Source organism: Bombina bombina, chromosome 6 (assembly GCF_027579735.1).
Source record: "Bombina bombina isolate aBomBom1 chromosome 6, aBomBom1.pri, whole genome shotgun sequence".
Taxonomy (NCBI): Eukaryota; Metazoa; Chordata; class Amphibia; order Anura; family Bombinatoridae; genus Bombina; species Bombina bombina.
In genome coordinates this window covers 580914839-580937043 of record NC_069504.1, presented here as the reverse complement: position 1 = coordinate 580937043, position 22205 = coordinate 580914839, and the positions used below count along the sequence as shown (strand labels likewise).

Here is a 22205-nt window from a genome sequence, read left to right as displayed (position 1 = left end):
AGACTGTCCCTTTAATGTAAAGTTAGCGGGTTGTTAGGTTTAGGATTAATAGCTTAATTTAGTTTATGGCGATGTGGGGGGCTGGCGGTTTACCGGTTAATAGGTTTAGTAAGTGGTAGTGATGTGGGAGGCCAGTGTTTAGGGGTTAATACATTTATTTAGTTGCGGAGGGGTCCGGGAGCGGCGGGATAGGGGTTAATAACTTTATTAGAGTTGCGGTGGGCTCCGGACTGGAGGGATAGGGTTTAATACATTTAGTTAGTTGCGGTGGGCTCCGGGAGCGGCGGGATAGGGGTTAATATATTTATTTACTTGCGAAGGGGTCCGGGAGCGGCGGGATAGGGGTTAATACAATTATTTAGTGGCTGTGGGGTCCAGGAGCGGCAGGATAGGGGTTAATAACATTATGTAGGTTGCGGCGATGTCAGAGCGGCAGATTAGGGGTGTTTAGACTCAGGGCTTATATTAGGGTGTTAGGTGTAAACGTTACTAGTTTTTAACAATAGAAATCAATGGGATATCTGGCATCAGCGAACATAAGCTTTTGTTGCTTTCAGACTCCCATTGATTCCTATGGCATTTGCGGCCTCCAGGGTGGCGGATTGAAAACCAGGTACGCTGGGCCGGAATAGTGGCGAGCATAACTGTTAGAAGTTTGATAAATGGCAAAAGTTGTCAGATAGTTACAGAATTTGTATTCGGAACATCTGTAATGACGTAAGCATCAATCTGTGTCGGATTGAGACCGGCAGATCGTATGTTATGTCACAAATTTCAACTTTTGCCGGTTTGTAGGCTTTGATAAATGGGTCGAATCAGGCTCGCCACAATTACGCTGCGGAATTCCAGCGTATTTGCGGTTGATGGCTTTATAAATATCCCTAAAAATGTGCTGTGTGTAGAAAATCTCCTTATCCAAGGGGCAGTAAAAGCTATTCTTTATTTTTCTCATAAAATAACTATTACATTTTAAAGAATTATAAGATTCTTGCAAGTTGTTTGCAAATTCAGACAAAGATGAGCTTCCTGGCTGCATACATTAATTAATGCTCATGTAGTTTATCTTTGCATGAAAGAGACTTACATATTAACATAGGGATTACCAGGATTAAACATAACCCTTTAGGAAATACTCTGTCAGACTATATAAATGGATGTTGTGTTTCAGTGTCTGAGTACACACTACTGCCAGCAGAGAGAAAAGGTTAACACAGCTATAACAAAACAAAAAAACAAAAACAACAAGATATTTGTTATTTTCAATTTGAAATCTGCTTAACCTTAAGGTCTCCATGAGGAAATTGATTTCTGTTACAATTTTTTACCAGGGTTTTTATATAGAAATTGCACAGCAAGGCCACCTAGATAGTATCTTAAAATCAATTTTATATAGGTTTACACTAGAAATTATATGGTGGATTTATTTCTAAAGTGAAGCTTGATTCGTGGCATATTTCTTGTATGATGACAATTTAATCTCTTTGCCAATAGCAAACTAGTAGTTAGGTTCACTTATGGTGATATGGATCCACCTTGAAAAGCATAATTTATTAGTTCCTCTTTACTATTTAATACTTGCTTGACATTAATTATCTGAAGATTGCACAATCTAATCCAGAGCTTTCCAAACTTGTTATGTTAGTGACACACTTTTTAGACCTACATCATTTTACGACACAGTAATTCAGTTGTAGTAGCAAAAAGGAGGTTAAACTAACTTGTTTTAAGAGATACAGACACATACATAAATTATATAATAATGAAATGTATTTACAAGTAACAGTATGTATGTGCAATGTCCAATAGCTACTTGCTATTTTAATGGGATGTATGAGGTTGATGGAATGAACACAATTTCTGAATATTTGGTGGCATATTAGATATAGACATTCGCATTTCATCATCACGCATTTTTAAGCTTCCCCTTCCTATCCATATATCAAGAGCAAGAGCAGCAATGCACTACTGGGAGCTAGCTGCAAAAAATCCCACTGACTTCAGCTCAGCATTTAAGCTGCTGCCCTCAGAGCTCGGTGAGTCCGACTGACTACTGCCTGCACTGCAAACATACTGCTGTCCCACTCACTGACTACACATGCAGTCACGAGCCAATTAAGGAGACTACACATGCAGTCAGGAGCCAATGTGCCACCAATGGGAATAGTTTCAGTTCCCACTGAGCTGCGCCAAAAGGTTAAGATGATCTCTATCACCCTAGGTACCAATCACATGTCAACCATGTGATATGCGTAGCAGACAGGCGGAAAGTCAGAAACCCAAAAAAAAAAATGTAAAAAAATTTGTGCTGAAGCAGGGACACACCTACACACTGCTGCCGACACACTAGTGTGTCCCGACACACAGTTTGGAAAGCACTGATCTAATCATTCATGTTTACTGAGATTAAAATGTTACTTTAGGAAATAGATAATAAATACTTTCAGGAATTCCTGTGTGGTAAATTTAGTGGGTCTAGGTAAGAAGCAATATGTTATAATATATATAATATATATACTGTATATATTATGTGAACAGCCAGTTGTTCCTTCAGTGATGTTTCCACAGTAAAGTAACTTTATTTAGTTCTGAAAATTAAAAGACAGAAGCCTGGTTGATGTCCACAAAATAAAAGCACATTAAATATAGATTACACTGTCAAGTTTAAGCATTTACAAGTGTATACGTGTAGCTAATCACTAGTTGTAAAGGGTATTTTTTTTTGTAGAAATCAAGTACTCATTATACATTATCTGTGAAGCCTGCAATTATCTATAATGAATCAATGAAATGTGACTTTGCCAAGGAGATCATCTGCCTATAAGATGGATATGATGAGTTAAAGGGTATCATTCAACCTATGAGTTTACGCTTCTTCTTAACCACCTCACAGTTGAGTTATTGAGATTTGAGATTTTTACATATAAATCGTAATTCCGTTACCTTTTCTGTTAATTACTTGAGTCTTTAGTCTGTGCTTTTTTAGAAGATGGAGTCTTTGGATATATTCCTACAAACATCTAAAAACTCATAAATGCAAGACACAGAATTACTGCTATTTTTATTGTTTAGACTAAATAATATCATATGATTAAGTTGCAGGTAGGAAGTTATCTCTTAGCTCATCATAGTAATCTCATTGGTCAAATATTCCCCAGCTCATTTTTCAGAGTTCTACTCAATGACATCTCTTATACAGCATCATTTGTGGCTTATAACTTGTTTGTATGGATGTTTAAATATTTCATTATTTAGGCATAGATTACAAGTGGAGCCCAAACGTTACTGAAAGAAGTGCAAACACAATTGCAAGATTGCAATACTCACTAGAAAACACCAGAAACAAAGGGGCACCACATAGCGTTATCTTGTAAAGTTTAAATTATGTGAAATTAAAAGAAGAAAAGGACTCACACTTTGTGATGGCACCAAAAACAATGTCAATAAGTGCAGGCTGGTACTCTCAATCTCCAGCTGTCTGGCACTTCAATTAACTGCTCCCTGTATATAGTGTACTGCAACAGGCTGTTTTCTGTAAACTTTTCCCTTCGGCAAATGTCCAGCTGGTAATAAAACAGAGGGTTCTACAAGAGATATACACAAACCATGCATACAAACTGCATATTAGATCACTATTGCACAAAGAAATACTGGAGCTTCAGTATTTTTTTGTGCAGGGGTGGTCAAATATGCATTTTATATGCATGGTTTGTGTATATCTCTTGTAGAACCCTCTGTTTTATTACCAGCTGGACATTTGCCGAAGGGAACAGTATACAGAATTACATTCAATAAATCCACTTTGGATATGCTCTGGATAACAAAACAGGCAAATCAGCTATATCAAAGGATAAAATAAATGAACAAATTATTACAGTCCAGCAAGTAAAATGGATCATTGGAAACAATATAGGGGAGAAAAAAAACATTTTTTTCTTCCATGATTCAGATAGAGTATGCCATTTTTTAAAAAAAAATCTTTTTATTAAAGAGTTACAGGTACAATGAGTTAGATGCATACATTGACATGCCAGATCACAGCGAGATTACATTTCATATCATGAATTAAGCACAACATGTTGAGTATCGATACAATGTCATTACTGATACAGTTGTTATCAGAGAATACAAAGAGGGTTAACAGCTCATTTTCATAAAGTATGGCACATATGTAATCTGTTAGTTTACGATTAGAACAGTGTTATAACATGGATCAATCGATGCAGTGAGGGCTATATCAACATCAGCTGATTGTTATCTCCCACTGCACCTGCACCTCTTAATTTGTTATATTACTTTAAACCTAACAAACTAGATAACAACAAACTAACTAACATAAAACAAAAAGACAAAGACATAAAAAGACACATAACCCACATCTCCCCCCCCAGAAGTATGAAAATATACGTCTTACTGCAAAACAAGTGTGTGAAATATCAAAAGCTAGGACAGACAGAAACACGGGTTGGTCAAACAATTCTATAAGTGCCTGCAAGTCAAATACCTGAGTGTTGTAGAAAAATATTAAGTGAAAACCAGTCTATGTAGGGTAGGATCTATGACATTATGGTCGGTTATGAGTTGGTGCCGGTTAAAATAGGCACGGTATAAAGGGGAGAAGATGGGGTCCATGAGGGAGTTGGGGTGAGTACAAGCAATCCAGGCTGTAATGCAACTTTTGGGGTGCAGCTATAATGGTAGTTCCTTAATCTGGTGTTGTAAAATAATGTTGTAGAAACTGAGGGGGTAGTACCAGAAAAGATTGTCCCTTCGTTTATGCAAAAGGTACCGAAGGAGGAGACATTGATAGTGCAGACTAATTAGAGTTACATGTTTTACGCCTACTTAGGGACAGTTCCACGCTGTCATCAGCGTGCTTGTTAACCCGGTATCAGTCGGCCTGGGTCGGATGTGGTGTTAAAAGGTTTAGCATTAAATTTAGCAGTGTGCAATAATTCATGCAGTATCAGCGATATGTGATACAGAATTATACATTGGGCATCCTTTGTGATGCATTTGGGTATGTAAATAAACATGTTTGCGGGTTGGGAGACTATTGAATTCATGGACTAAGTGTACCCGGCGACCTAAGCACTGGAGAAGGAAATAAACATTGGGTTTGGCTTATTTTGATTCATTTACCCCCCTAGCATGGTTTACAGTAGGACCACCACAGTATTCAACAATAGCGTCAGCATTTATAACTCCCTGAACAAACTAACTTAAGAGAAAGAATAAAAAAATAAAACAAGCATAAGAACTTAGGTAGGACTATTGCATTAACTTATCTTGGCTTAGGATATACGAGAAGGTCGTGCAATTACAAAGATTGTACAATATACTGAGCTAAATTGTGAAATCTAGCAAGATTACCACAGTATTTCTCCAATCAGGTCTGTGAAAAGCTGGGAGGAAATTACAGGTTGCTAGCTGGTAGATATATGCCATCAATTGTAGATAGAGTGCAAAAGAACATGAGGAAGTATATTAGTGCCAATATCAAATCCAGCAGACATCTAGATTCAGATACATTGACATAGTAACTTATGCAACCTATTCGGTGAATATTTTGAAGTCAAAGAAATACCTATCATTAGGATCAACAACAATATACAGAAACTGCTTTTGTCAGAGTTAATGAACCTTCGTTAATAAGCTATAAGTGAAGTGCTTATAATTCAGCCAACACCGGTAGCCAAACGAGTCCTGCACTGCTTCCAGCAGTGGCCCATCTCATGGGAACGGTGGAAAAGGGATCCCTGCAAGCCTGTGTTCTACTTCTTCTTTGCTGTATAACTATCAATCAGATTGACTATTGTGTCCGGTCCGAAGTTGGTGACATATGCAAATATAAAATGATCGTGTGAGTTCCCAGACTCCACGGCGCTCATACCTTGTATGCTGAGAAAGATCCCTGTTGAGTTAGAGGCTAAGTAGATGGCTCTCTCTTCCGATCTGAGTCCCAGATCTATATCTGGAGCTGTCACTGGGGAGAGAATGAAATCCACGCCGGGCTCCAACAAGTTCAGACAAATGGGAGCTGCTCAAATCTCTGTCAGTGTCACCACCCCATCACGCTGCAATGGAGCGTGAGTCCATGGGGCCGCCGTCTGCACCTCTGGAGCAGGCTGCGACAGTGCTTGCCATAATCTGTGAGGTAAGGACATGATGACTGGACACAGGTTTCTGTAGTCGGGGAAGTTTTTCCGGCATCTTAACCTCTGTGCATAGGTCCAAGCAGGACGTTAGAAGTCTTTCCAACCTTGGCAAGAATATGGCGCTTATTTCAGACAGTATATAGCTGTCAGGGCCTGTTTCTTTAGCGGTGGGCATATCCATTGTAAAGGATCAGGAAGGAGGCTAATATGCCGCTGAAATAAGATAAGATAGTGTACATCGTGGCAGCGGAACGCACACCACGGCCTCAAACGGCCTTTTCAGTCTTAATCTGCTTCTCGGCGGTCAAGGGGTGGTGTACCTTGATCCAAGGGGGTTCCCGGGCACGAAAGTTGCCAAGGGATATGCGGATGGCGAGATATTTAGCCACTTTTTGCCCAAAGCTGAACAGAGCTTCAAGAATCCGTGGCCATCTTGGGTCGCCGCCCACCGGAAGTCATCTAGAGTATGCAATTTTAAGCAACTTTCTAATTTACTCCTATTATCAATTTTTCTTTGTTCTCATGCTATCTTTATTTGAAAAAGCAGGAATGTAAGCTTAAGAGCCAGCCCATTTTTTGTTCAGCACCTGGGTAGCCCTTGCTTATTGGTGGCTAAATGAGAGAAAAAATTTGGGTTTTATATCCCTTTAAAGATTCAAATAGAGTATGTAATTTTAAACAACTAATTTACTCCTACTATGAATTTGTCTTCGTACTCTTGGTATCTTTATTTGAAAAAGCAGTAATGTAAGCTTAGGAGCTCGCCAATTTTTGGTTCAGTACCCTGGTTAGCGCTTGCTGATTAGAGGCTACATTTTGGTTTCATATACTTTAAAGGCTATTTTTAAAAGTACAGTATTTCCTTGTCATATGTGGTGACAATTGTTGCACAATTATCCCTCAAATCTACCAGAATTACATTCAATAAATCCACTTTGGATATGCTCTGGATAATATCCTCTGCGCTATGTAATACTTGTAATAACCCCTAGTGTCACCTCACTACACACTTGTACACTATTCACTTTTTACCAACAATCCCAGGTAAATATTGTTATATGTGTAGTTCTACAGAAATATAGCCACTATACTGTACTCATAGTAATTCCAGGCTCAATGATTTTATAGACACTCAGTTCTTTACCAGAGAGAGAGCTTTAATTAGAATCTTCCCAAATTACAGAAAGGTTACAGAGACGGTTACATAAAAAGGTTTTCAGTCATACTCCCAAATACACAATGTGTCCCATCTAACAGTTATTTTCACTCTGAAAAAGAAAAAAGCGCAAAGAGAGACTCAAGTGCAATAAATAACATAGACACTGCTGCTCTTAAAAATATGCACTTACAATGTTTTATTAACAAAACAGCAGTTTAAAAACACAGCTTTCTCCTTTGGAATAAAATATCCAGATACTCAGCTGCTCCGGTCTGCTTTCACCTCCTAGGTGTCTTTATTCTCAATGTCCGCTCCCTTCGGCTGTATACCGGAACTTTCAGTGTATGGGGAATTCTTGTTCCTGGGGCTATGGTAGCCCTAAGAGTTCAAAAAGCAAAGCGTTCTATTCCAAGAACTACGGTTCCTCTGAAGAACCAAAATACAATCCTGTAATACCTCTACGCGTTTCTTCTGCTATCGTGCAGACTTTCTCAAGAGGATGAAGAATCAGATGCTAGGTGGATACACTATCCGTCCCCATTAAAACCCTCACGGCAGATCCTATTGGTTACAATTTTTTCTATGTTAAACCGGTAGAAAATATCCTCTGGGTCCTAAAGACCAAATTCCAGAGTACTAAATTTCTTTTGGTGGTAAAAAAATATACAGTTGATAACAGCATGTCAAAAAAATGGGTAAATACTGCAATTCAAAAAGCAATTATTTTACATCAATGGTGTAGAAATAAATACCCTAAAACACAAAAATGTGGCAAAATTACTAAAAACCTACAAATAGATAAAATTTGAAAGAGCAAGATATATATATATAATTAATACAAAATATATTATGCGCATATTACAAAATCAAATCCCTGCAAACCAAGCAAAATTCATCTATATATGAAAGACATTCACAGTCTGGAAATAACATTTAAAACGTATTTTGTATGTAAATATATATGTTTGTAATTTTCCTAAAAAATGAATAATTTAGAAATAAACGGAAACATGGAGAAATAACAATATAGAAATAGATTTTTAAAAATTCCAATTGTATGTACATTATTACCTCTATTACAAAACTTCATTGTTACCAAGACTAAAATGTATTTAAATTCTATCAAATATACAACACCATTTTGTTAAAAATTCCATTCCATAATAAAATATTAAGAATATTAAGAATGTGATTATTACATAACACCATATGATAAAAAAATTCATTTTATATTAAAAATATGATGTGTCGGAGGTTATTTAAAAACGGAGGAGAAATGGGAAAGAGAAAATCGTACAAGGAGTGCTATTAAAGGGACCCTAAATATTACAGGGTGGGTGTCTGTGTGTGTGTGCACTTACCAAAACCCTTTCTTCCTATCTAGAATGACTGTGCAGTTGCATGTGTGTTTGTGTATGTAAGTGCATGTGTGTGTAGAGTGTCAGTGTGTGTGTGTGTCTATACCTACCAACCTTCCATCCCAACTACCCTTATCCCTTTCAGCTGTCCTGCTTATATCCTGTAACTTTTCTTTACTTGGGACAAGCTGACTTTCTTGGAAAGAGTGAAGTACTTTGCATATGTAAAGACCTTGGGTGAGATTACAAATACGGCTCAAGCTTCAGCGCAACTGCTGAAATCCACACCGCCCGTAATTTCACCTTGCACCTCAGGGTATTACATAAACCCTGCCAGCAGTTCATAAAGTGCTGTAAATAGGATAAACTGAGCGTAAATACAAATTTCTGGAGTCGCCAGTGACTTACGGCACTTTAGAAACTGCAGGCGCCTACGAAAATAAAAAATAAATGTCAAATCTCCCGTAAAAGTCTAACCTACCTCCTAAAAATAAACTCCATCTATCCGCCATCAAACCCACATTGGAACTAATAATAAAAGTATTAACCCCTAAACCGACAACCCCCCCACAACGCAATAAGTCTAATTAAACTATTAACCCCTAATCCGCAATTTACCCACATCGCAATCTACCTAATAAAACTATTAACCCCTAATCCGCCATTAACCCACATCACAATAAACCTAATAAAGTATATGAACCCCTAATCCGCCATTAACCCACAACGCAATAAACCTAATAAAGTATATTAACCCCTAATCTGTCATTAACCCACCTTGCAACAAACCTAATAAAACTATTAACCTCTAATCCGCCAAACCCACACAACGCTATAATCCTAATTAATCTATTAACCCCTAATCCGCCAAACCCCCACAACACACATAACTAATTAAATTACTAAGCCCCCTAACCTAACACCCCCTAAATTAATCCCAATTATCTAAATTAAAAAATACTAAATTACAATTAAAATAAAAAGCTAACATTACTTAAAAATAAAAAAATACAAATTTAAATTAATCTAAGATTACAAAAAATAAAAAAGTCTAACATTACATAAAATAATAAACCAAATTATCAAAAATAAAAAAAAATTAAACCTAATCCCTATTAAAATAAAAAGCCCCCCCAAAAATAAAAACACCCCCTAATATAATGCTAAACTACCAATAGTACTTAAAATGGCCTTTTGTAGGGCATTGCTCTAAGTTAAATAGCTCTTTTCCTTAAAAATATACTAAGTCCCCCCTCTAACAGTAAAAAACCCCACCCACCAAACCCCCCAAAATAAAAAAACCTAACACTAAAAAATCCTAAACTACCCATTGCCCCTAAAAGGGCATTTGTATGAGCATTGCCCTTAACCCTTTGAGTGCTAAGCACTTTCCCACCTGGGTGCTTAGATTTTTTTAATGTTTTTTTTATTTTTTTATTTTTTTAACAATTTTTTTTTAACTTTTTTTTATTTTTTTCAGACCCCCAAGACTTACACTTTTGGAAATGTTACCTTTCCAATGGTGGGTCTTGGGCGTCTGTAGCTGCTTAGATGCCTGAGAAACAGGCTTCTAAGCAGCATGCCCCCTGCTCCTATACTTAACATTGTTAAGTATAAATAAAGTTGCGCGGTGACGTCATCACGTTATTGCGCGTGATGTCACCACGCAAAATGGGAAGCCCCGGTGATGCCTGTCACTCTACAGGCACGATCGCCGGGGTAGGAGCGGGAGGGAGCCCCCAGATCTCCCTCAAGGTGGGAGAATGCTAGCGACGTCTCTGAGCCGTCACATAGTTTCCCACTCTGGTGCTAATGATGGCACCAGAGCCGTCATTAGCACTCAAAGGGTTAAAAAGGGCATTCAGCTCTTTTAAGAGTGCCCAGAAATCCCTACTCTAAAAAAAAAAAAAGCCTAAGTCTAACCCCCCAAATAGGTACTCACCATTCCTGAAGTCCGGCGGAGAAGGTCCTGTCCCAGGCGGTGAAGTCTTCTTCCAAGCGGCCGACATCTTCTTCCAAGCGGGGATCTCTTCCTTCTTCATCCAGGACCAAGCCGGCGTGGAGCAGAGATGAGCGCGGAGCAAGACCGGCGACCACAGAGCCATGGAACGTGGAGGATCCATTTTCGTATGATCACCGCCGTACACTGAATAGTGAATTCAAGTTACGCATTTAAAATCGGCATCACTTGCATTCCTATTGGCTGATTTGATTCTTCAAATTCAAATCAGCCAATAGGATGAGAGCTACTGAAATTCTATTGGCTTTGGAAAAGCCCTTGTTGAAACAGCACTCAGTCGTGTGGCTGCTGAGTTGGTTTGTTTTTCTCACTTTACTTGGGTCTGCATGAAAATCGGCTGCTTCCTGAGAGGATTTTCAACACCCTCAGTCTGACCGGTTTGGAAGTACCATACTCCAGGAAGAGTGATACTACTGACACAGGAGGTCTTTCCCTCTCCAAGTCAGCAGATTACCTCATAATATTGAGATTCTCGCTAGTAAGTGGGATACCTATCGTATTTGTCTTCTGTATTTATTTCATGCTGTATCATTTAGACCACTTACTGTATTAACTATCAGTGCTATAGATCTGTAACCAGTGGTTAGATTTATTTAAACTTAGTTTTTTTTTTATTTTTAAGTAATGTTAGCTTTCTTATTTTAATTGTAACTTAGTATTTTTTTTTTAAAATTAGGTAATTGGTGTTAATTAAGGGGGTGTTAGGTTAGGGGGCTTAGTAATGTAATTAGTTATTTGCATTGTGGGGGTTTGGCAGATTAGGGGTTAATAGATTTATTAGGATTATTGCGTTGTGTGGGTTTGGCGGATTAGAAGTCAATAGTTTTATTAGGTTTGTTGCAATATGGGTTAATGGCGAATTAGGGGTTAATATACTTTATTAGTTATTGCGGTGGGGGATTGCGGTTGACAGGTAGATAGATATTGCGCATGCGTTAGGTGTTAGTTATTTTCAGGAGGTAGATAGATATTGCGCATGCGTTAGGTGTTAGTTAATATTTTCAGGCATTTATGGGAGTTACGGTGCTCACATACTCAGCACAAGGCTTGCTTCGCCTGCCTATGTGCGGCGAGCTGAAAATGGAGTACAATTTCTCAATTTTTGCTGCGTAAGTCCTTGCGCTGAATATGTGATACAGATTTGCGACACGGTTCTATGTTAGCTTATGGGAGTAAAAATTGCGGCTGATGGGTGAAATATACGCTCTGCATTTATATGCGGCGCTGTATATGTGATACCAAAACCGCGTAAAAAACGGCGTTGCTGGCATTTGCGGGCGACGCCGCATATGTAATCTTGCCCCTTGTGTCTTTGTTGTTAGTTTTATAACTTCCTACTACCTGTGTCAATATGATCACAACCTTCCTTTGAATGTAGACCTTACACATATACACAGACAGACATATTTTAGGTCTAGATTCTATATGAGTTATATGTGTGTATATATATATATATATATATATATATATATATACCTACAACAATAACAAATATAGGGCTAATTAATTACAAGTGACTGGTAATTGCTACCAGGTCATGGCGGTAGCAATTAGCACTCTGAAAATTAACCAGAGATTATATCTCTGGTTAATTTTCCAAAAGTGCCCCAAATGCCCTCAAAATAGAGGGCATTGTATTTTTTATTAAAAAAACAAAAACTGCACTAGGCAGTTTTAGGGCTTTAATGTTGGTGGGAGTGGGGTGTAAAGTACCTTTACATTGCAGTCTATAGTAACTGTGTGTATACACATATTAACACATAAATATATATGTATATATTCATATAAATATACTGTATATTAAAAAATTCTGCCCATCACTGTACTACATACCTCCTTTGAAGAGTGAGGTTCTGATGCAGCCTGGTATTACAAAGTGGAGCACTAATATCGCTTGCATGCAAGCGATATTTAGCACTCCACTTGTAATCTGGCCCATAGTTAGGGGTTTCGAAAAAATTTTTTTTTTCTTTTTTAAAGGGTATGGCGTGCATGTGTTTATGACTTATAATTTATATGCATTTTACTGTAAAATAGAGTAGAGCACAAAATTTGTAAAATGTGATATTTGCGCTCCACAATTTGCGCTCCACAATTACAAGTCAAGCGTAATACAAACGCGACCACGTGAAACACGGCAAAGCACCTAGAGCAGTGCAGGGAGCAGTTCGCACAGCAAAAAAGAAATATATATATATATATATGTGAATATATACATATATATTTATGTGTTTATATGTGTATATACACATATTAAGACTTAAATATTTATGTATATAAGTATATACATATATATTTACAGTAAAAACATAGTCATCCATAGCCTGCAATGTAAAGGCACTTTCAGTGCCGTTTTTTTTTTTCCAAACACCCAAATCCCCTCACTTTAACCCTTTATAAGTGCTTTGTGAAGTTTTTTTTTATTTTAATTTAAAAAAAAATAAAGATGCTCATAATTTTATATTATTTTAAATAACTGTTCTCTATATTTTAGGGGCATTAAGGGGAACATTTTATTCATTAATCAGCGATCTGACCTCTCGTTAATTGCGCTAAGTGCAAAGTGAAACCGCAAGCTCGCGGGAGCATTAAACAGACACTTTTATTTAACGTGTGCCTGTGAACCGGCAAATTTGCCCCTTTATGGGTGCACGTTAAACAGCACTCCACTTGTAATCTAGCCCTTTGTATATAAGTTTAACTGTACAATAGTGTGTTTTGAAATAATTCTCACAATGTAAAACTTGTTTTGTAAAAAGTCACGATTTCTACCATTGAAATTAAAGAGACACTTCTTTTGCACTAAACTATGGCCCCTATTTAACAAAGGTCTGTCGGACCTGATCCGACACTGCGGATCAGGTCCGACAGACCTCGCTGAATGCGGAGAGCAATACGCTCTCCGTATTTAGCATTGCACCAGCACCTCTTGTGAGCTGCTGGTGCAACACCGCCCCCTGCAGATTTGAGGCCAATCGGCCGCCAGCAGGGAGGTGTCAATCAACCCGATCGTACTCGACCGGGTTGAATTGTGGCAATGTCTGTCCGCCTGCTCAGAGCAGGCGGACAGGTTATGAAGCAGCGGTCTTTAGACCGCCGCTTCATAACTGCTGTTTCTGGCGAGCCTCTAGGCTCGCCAAAAACACAGGGCCTCAAGCTCTATCCGGAGCTTGATAGATGGGCCCCTATATCTCACTGTGCCGACCACATTCTTGCAATCCCAGTTGGTGCAGTAAGATATAATTTTGCTCCAAAGAAGTGGCTCATTCATTTCAATAACAAAATACTGCTCCAATTATAATCTAGGCCTAAATATTTTGTGGAAGTTGTTAAAAAAGCAAGAGAGAGTAGCATACATAATAATATTCTGCAACTTCTAAAACTCACCACAAACTAGTTAAATTGATCAAATTTGGCCTTGAAAATATATGAGGTTCACTGTTTTAAAACCAAACTTTGTTATAAGATCCATCTTGTGGTAATTGAAATTGCATGTATTTTTGGATCTACTCATTAAAGGAAGATATGATAAATGAGATTAATCCTGTTATTGACCTACTAACAAATAACATTTTTGCTGGAGAATGACTTCTCCCCAAAATCAACATCTAACTAACATCTTTTTATATATCATTTATAAAACATTATGGGCTAGATTACAAATGGATCGCTAACAGTTGTGCGCAAGCGATATCAGGTATATACAGTATATATATATATATATATATATATAAGTGCATTGGAGCCCTTTACAGTTAAGTAGATGAAAACATGTAAAGACATATTTATGCAATATTCATATTTAATAAAGTATTGTACTGTGTATTTACTGTAAATATTTCACATTCCAATGTTCTGCACATAGGGGAATATCTTCTATGTATTTTTTTAAAAAGATATTCCTATATATATATATATATATATATATATATATATATATATATATATATATATATATATATATATATATATATATATATATACATACCGGTGTATATATATATATATATATATATATATATATATATATATATATATATATATATATATATATATATATATATATATATATAAAAGAACAAAAGGAGGCACTCGCTGGTCTTTTTATAAGTGAATTTAATCTCTTAAGCGTGACGTTAATTAACTTTTTAAAAGACCAGCGAGTGCCTCCTTTTGTTGTTATATTTAATCGTTGGCACCCTGGCAGTTGAAATTGAGGTGAAAGTGCTCTCTCTGAACATAGTGTGTATATATATATATATATATATACACATCTATACCTATATATATATATAGATAGATAGATATATATATAGATAGATATATTATACCAAAATAACATCAGATATATATAGAAATATGTATTTATGAATAAATGCTATGTAAAGAACATTGTAGTTTGAAATATTAATATTTTCATGTCGGGTAAGCACACTTTAGAAAAAAAAACACAAACAGGTTTGTGCTCGAGTAGGGTGTCCGTTTTTCCCCCCACTTTTCGCGCTCCTTTAACTTCTATAGGGGAATATGTTAATGAGATTACGATATTCACAGTTTGGCTTTTTTCGCATTTTGGGTTAGTACGCAAGCAAAACCTTTTTAATTTCGATTTGGAATACGAAAGCTACCTGATGCGCGCAAAAAGCTTACTTCTAGCGAGTTAACGTCTGAACGGGAGGGATAAATAGTGCTCCACTCGTAATCTAGCCCTATATTTGTGAAAAAATCTAGTGTGATGTAGGGCAATACATTGCCTAGATTATTTATAATGTAATTTAGGTTGTAATCCAATACAAGAATTAACATTTCTTCACTTTAGCTTTTTTAAATGCTTTCACTTTTTAATATTTAGATATGTTAAAGGGACATGATAATCCAAAAAATGTCTCTGTTCCATCTAAAAGAGATTGTTTTAAAATATAATACCGGGATCTATTTTTGGGAAAAAATAGATGTTCATGCACTGAATAATACCAATGTATCCATCTGAGTTGTCCCTATTAGCTAGTGAGCATTAGAATTCTGGGGCTTAACTGTACACTTTTACTTAAAGGGACACTGAACCCAATTTTTTTCTTTCGGGATTCAGATAGAGCATGAAATTTTAAGCAACTTTCTAATTTACTCCTATTTTCAAATTTTCTTCATTCTCTTGGTATCTTTATTTGAAATGCAAGAATGTAAGTTTAGATGCCAGCCGATTTTTGGTGAACAACCTAGGTTGTCCTTGCTGATTGGTGGATAAATTCATCCACCAATGAAAAAGTGCTGTCCAGAGTTCTGAAGAAAAAAAAGCTTAGATGTTTTCTTTTTCAAATAAAGATATCAAGAGAACGAAGAAATATTGATAATAGGAATAAATTAGAAAGTTGCTTAAAATTGCATACTCTATCTGAATAACTAAAGAAAAAATTTGTGTTCAGTGTCCCTTTAAAAATTATCATGTGTAACTGCTGCCTTTTTGTATAGATAATGGAATAGTTTTTTAGAACATTGTCTTTTTAAGTGTGTTGCTAGATTTTTTTACCTTTTCTATAATAGTCTCCAAATATTTAATTGAACAACATACTTCAAGTAAATAGCTCTTTTATTCACAATGAAAAACAATGACATTGTTGTCATGTGTCTTCTATTTACAGGCACAACTCATTGCCCAGTCAATCGGCCAAGCTTTTAGTGTAGCCTATCAGGAATTTTTAAGAGCCAATGGAATCAACCCAGAAGACTTAAGTCAAAAGGAATACAGTGACATCATCAATACTCAAGAAATGTATAATGATGACCTAATACACTTTTCTAATTCAGAAAACTGCAAGGAGGTAATTTTATAAATGTTGTAAGCCATATTTCTTTTATGTATAACTCTTTTTTTTCCTGTTTGGTTGTATAAGTTTAGACCTAAAAATATCACTTTGTTAACAGCTACAAGTGGAAAAACTGAAGGGAGAAATCTTAGGAGTGGTCATTGTGGAGTCGGGATGGGGATCTATACTTCCTACCGTTATTCTGGCTAACATGATGAATGGAGGACCTGCAGCGCGCTCTGGAAAACTTAGCATTGGCGACCAGATTATGTCCATTAATGGTACAAGTTTAGTTGGTCTTCCTCTTGCAACTTGTCAAGGAATCATTAAGGTGATGTATATTGCAATGTTACTATAAACAAGCTAAGCACATGTGTTTGAAGAAACTCTTGTTAATTTGCAACAGAGACATGTTTCCAACTTTATGGTGGACTCAAATTATGTATATGGTCCAGTATCTAATTCTATAAGACGTATAACGAAGCGAGTACCAATTAAATAGGAAATTTTCCAGCAATGTAAAGAGCTAGTTATTACAAATTGTCATCAATTTGTAGAAAAAAAATATAGAACATTATAGATCAAAATGAATTCTAATTGGATATTTTCACAGCTCATTTTCCCTTAAGAATTGTCTTTGATGCTTTGATTTCATTAAAACTTGTAGTGTAATTAGCTTGATAAAGTATATGCATCCAATTCCTCCAGGTTCAAAATTGTGAGATAAATCTGTAATATACATTATTTATCAAATTACTGTTTTAGAACATTTTAATTCTTAGTGCTGTGCCCCAGTTTTGCAGAAAGTTCAATCTGACAAACAGCACTCTTAATTTATGCTAATAATTTGGCTTTTTTTAACCTGCATAAGGAGAACATTTGTTACACTATTAGTATTACATGATAGAATAAACTTGTTTTTATTATTTATATAAGAACATTTATTTTGCAATAAGATAATAACCACAGTTATGTGAAGCTGATATGTGTAATGACGAAGAAGCAATATATTTGCACACAAACACTATAAGGCATGAGAAATTGTACATTGGGGGCAGCATGTATTGGTGATTTGCAAATGTGTATTTAGCGGTGGGAAATTCCGATTATCCTAGTATGTGAAGGTATAATCTAGATTTTATTAAAGACACAGAGACGAGTATTTTTATGCATTACTCTTTCTTTACTACTCAATGCAGCCTTTTAAAGAACAAAATATATAAGATAATATAACATACACATAATAAGAACATAACATAGACTTATTATAGTGAGAAAAAACAGCCAATCAGCGCAGAGCATAGACTATAAACAGAGCTCCCAATTAACATACTTCCTCTTTCTAATTGATGCTCAAAAGGAATAAAATATTAAACATCATAAGAAAACCAAAAAGTCCGAAACAACAGAGGGTAATAAACGCCAACTTCTTGTAGAACTGATGGACGAAATTCCATGGGATGTTGAATTTGATAGAAGGTAACGTAGATGTCCAGGATTCAGTGGATGAAGGTTGAGATTTCTGAATTGACGGGAAGAATCCAGAAGATGAGAAAGGATTGGATTCACATGGATACTGTTAAAAAATATAAGAATTAGTAACACATAATGACGGTTATTAGGGTGGGAAAAAACATCATTATCTATGTGAGGAGGGAAAATACTCGTCTCTGTGTCTTTAATAAAATCTAGATTATACCTTTACATACTAGGATAATCGGAATTTTATTACAAGACCAGAGACTCCTATTTTTATGCAAGTTTAAAGTAGTTAGGAGACTAAATTAAGCGAGGCATGTTGAATGGGTCTGAAATAAAATTGTTTGAAAATGGAATCTGAAGACCAGTCTGCAGCATTTAAAATCTGTTGAAGAGGAGCCGCTTTCAAAAAGGCTTTCGAAGCAGCGGAACCTCTGACAGAATGAGCTGTAAAAGAAATGTTGATACCGGCCTCTTTCATGACCCATTTAACCCACCTAGCGATAGAGGTAGAAGTGATAGGAGCATAGGGGGGAACAAAAGAAATAAGCAGTTGATTATGGATAGGTTTCCTAAATATCAGAGTTCTAGATTCATATGACTTTAAGCATTCGACCACACACAAAGAGGGTTCAGAAGACAGATAAGGATAAAAGATGGAAGTAGATAAAGTTTTTGTTCTGCGAGAAAGAAAAAAGGTGACTCCTTCAGGGGAGAAACGTTTAGAGTTCCAATCTAAGGCTTTTACATCAGATACCCTTCTGAAAGAAATAAGGCATAGAAGGGTAGCAAGTTTAGCGGAAAGTTGTTTTAGAGTCAACAAGTTATTATCTGGCCAGGATTTGAAAAGAGAGAAAACTAGGTCTACATCCCAGAAAAATTTGTGTTTGGGAACAGGAGGACGTTTTAATCTAATGGCTTTAAGAACTCTACAAACTAAAGGGTGTTTACCGATAGGTGAATTATTGATTAGATTATGTCTGGCAGAGATAGCAGATCTATGGACATTAATTGTTCTGTAAGCCAGGCCTGAGTCAAAGAGGTGTGACAGATAATTAATGATTTCGGTTAAATCCGAAGAAATGGGATCCAAATCCCTTCGCAAGCACCAGCTAGACCATTTTGACCATGCAGCAAAATAACATTTGCGGGTACCTGGAGCCCAAGAGTCTTGAATGAGGGATCTAGCTCTCTCCGAAAGGCCTCGGAGAGACCAGGGTCCCCTGAAATTGTCCAGGCTATCAGAAAAAGAGAGCCTTGGAGAATTAGACTGTGAAATTCGCCCTCCGGATTGACTAATAGGTGAGGAAGTGGAGGAAGAAGAATTGGAAGATTGATGGACATCTCCAAGAGGGAGGGATACCAAGACTGGGTTGGCCAAAGGGGAGTCACTATAGTTAGGCATAGGAGATCCCTGCGGACTGTTGAAATTGTCCTCGGGATCATTGAGAATGGAGGGAAGGCATAAGCTTTCTTGGGGGGCCATGGTTGCAGGAAAGCATCTATGGCCGCAGCTTCCGGATCTGGACGCCAGCTGAAGTATGGGTAAATCTGGAAGTTGGTCCTGGATGCAAAAAGATCCAGGCAAAAGGGACCTCTGAGAGATTGAAGGAGAAAAAACATTTTCCTGTCTAATTTCCAATCGCTCGAATCTGTCAGATGACGAGATCCCCAATCTGCAGCTGTATTCGATAGACCTGGAATATATTCCGCTTTGATAGAAATATTCCTGTCTAAACAAAGGTGAATAAATTCCTTGGTAATGTTGGACAAATTCCTTGATTTGGTGCCTCCTAAACGATTGAGATATCGTACTGCTGAAATATTGTCCATGCGAAGGAGAATAGAAACTGGAGAAGAAAAATTGGCAAAACTTTTGACTGCAAACGAGCCAGCCAATAATTTCAAACAATTGATATGGAAACGTTTCTCCTCCAATGTCCATTTGCCACCGGTGATGGAAGGACCGCAGCGTGCACCCCAGCCCGAAAGACTGGCATCGGATTCTATAATGAAGTCCGGAGTTCTGCCAAAGATGGCTCTCCCATTCCAGGCTTCTAAATGAGAGAGCCACCAAGACAATTCTTCTTTGGCTTCTAGGGACAAAGGAATCAAATGAGAATAAGAAAAACCTTTCCTCAAATGAAGGATCTTTAGTCTCTGAAGTTCTTCGGTAATATAATGGGGCAGGAAAAATAGCCTGAATAGAGGATGATAGTAACCCTACTATCCTGGCTATGGTTCTGATGGGAACTAAATCTTTGGATAAAGTTTTGGTAATTTCTTTCTTGATATTCTTTACCTTGTCTGAAGGAAGACTCAGAGTAGAGAGTATTGAATTGATTTTGAAGCCTAAGAAAATCAAAGACTTTGTGGGTAAGAGAACTGATTTCTGTTTGTTCACAATAAAACCTAAGGATTCTAATAAAGAAATTGTGGTAAAAAGATGATTCTGAAGGGAATGAAAATCTTGGTCCATAATCAAAATATCGTCCAAATAAATTATTAGACGAATTCCTCGGAGTCTCAACCAGGCCACTACAGGTTTCAGTAGCTTGGTGAAAATCCAAGGAGCAGAGGACAGGCCAAAGGGAAGGCAAGTGAAATTCCAAAGCTGGTCTTCCCAACGGAAAGTCAAGAATTTCCAATGTTCTTGGGCGATTGGAACGGTTAGATAGGCGTCTGTGAGATCCAATCGAACCAACCAATCGTTTCCTCTTAGACATTCTCTTAATAAGTGAATACCCTCCATTTTGAAATGATGGTAAACTACAAAGGTATTTAACGTTTTTAGGTTTATGACTGGTCTGTATTGATTGTTTTTCTTTTTTACCAAAAACAGATTGCTTAAGTAATAATCTTGAGGTTGGGAGACTGGAAGAATTGCTTTTTTGGAGAAGAGAGAAGAAATTTCTCTCTTGACCAAAAGAGAGTCCTCTTGAGAAAACTGAATTGGATGGGGAAGACAGACTTGAATTGGGGGAGATATGAATTCTATGAGAATACCTGACACAGTTTGTAAAACCCAAGGGTCTGAAGTAATTGAAGCCCAATTTTGAGTAAACAGGGCGAGTCTGCCTCCAATTTTTTCTGGGAAAGAAAGGACATAGGGAAGAAATGAAGAACTTACCTGGAGCTTGTCTAGCTCTGGCTCTGGTCCTTAAACCTCTCTGAGTCCAGGGGCGACCTCTTGTCGGAAAAAAGGAGGAAGTGGATGGTTCAGAATAACCTCTTTGGAATTGAGATTGAAACTGGTGCTGGTATTGTGATTGTTGTGGATAGTAATGAGACCTGGATAAGAAGGATTGGCGGCCGGGAAAGCGGCCTCTGCCTCTCCCGGCCCTGTCGGAGAAACCCTGGTTAGGGTAGAAAATTTTCTTAACAGATGTTTTCACTTTGTTTAAGTTAGAGAAAGTATTGACGTATTGGCTTAAGTCCTTTAAGTAAGAGTCTCCAAACAAAAGATCCTTGTTGTCTGAAGCGATATTACTTGAGGAAAAATCAGAAATGTTTGGATCTATTTTCCTCAAGATGTTACGTCTTCTTTCTCCAGATATAGCGCAATTCGTGTTCCCAATAAAACACAGAAGTCTTTGTACCCATTCTCTGACCACATAGGGATCCGAAGGGCAATTTTCGGCTACGCCTTGTTCAGATAATTGGAATAATTTAGTGAGGGGACCAACTGAATCTAAAAGTTTATCTTGGCAAATTTTCCAGGATCTATCTATTCCTTTTTTCAGTTTATATCTTGGGGAACCAATAAATTTTAAAATTTTGGGGTCAACTTCAGGTGTGATGGAAGCATTCTTTGGTAACAGGGGACGAGGACATTCGGCTTTCATTTTGTTGCGGGTTTGCTTTTTTAGGGGTTTACGTAATTGGTGGTCAATGAATTTAGCTAAATCCAGGGGGGGACACCACTCGGCGGACCGGGGATGGTGTAAGTCGTCTGGTTTAAACCTAGGGTTACCCAAACAATCTAAAAAGTCCTCTTCGTCCTCACTGTATTCAAAAGATTTTTTAGCTTTCTTTTTCGGTTTTTTAGCGGCCGGGGAGCCATCGGAATTATCCGAATCATTGAAATTGTCTGAATTAATATCAGTGTATTCGTCACCATCTGATTCTTCAGAATCTGAAGATGGATTATCAATATTATTTTTTTACTTAAATTTTAATTTTTTGCATACATAAGTATCCCCTGTTTGGTTACCCTCAGGGTGCAGGGTT

At 37.1% G+C, this 22205-nt stretch overlaps 1 protein-coding gene across 1 annotated transcript in view; it reads left to right on the top strand.

Moving 5' to 3' along the window:
* APBA2 (amyloid beta precursor protein binding family A member 2) overlaps positions 1–22205 on the top strand; it is an 821823-nt gene that overhangs the window by 625318 nt on the left and 174300 nt on the right. Inside the window, exons 10-11 of the mRNA XM_053717552.1 lie at positions 16332–16511; positions 16615–16827. Coding sequence (XP_053573527.1) covers positions 16332–16511; positions 16615–16827 — 393 coding nt within the window. The remainder of the gene's footprint in view (positions 1–16331; positions 16512–16614; positions 16828–22205) is intronic.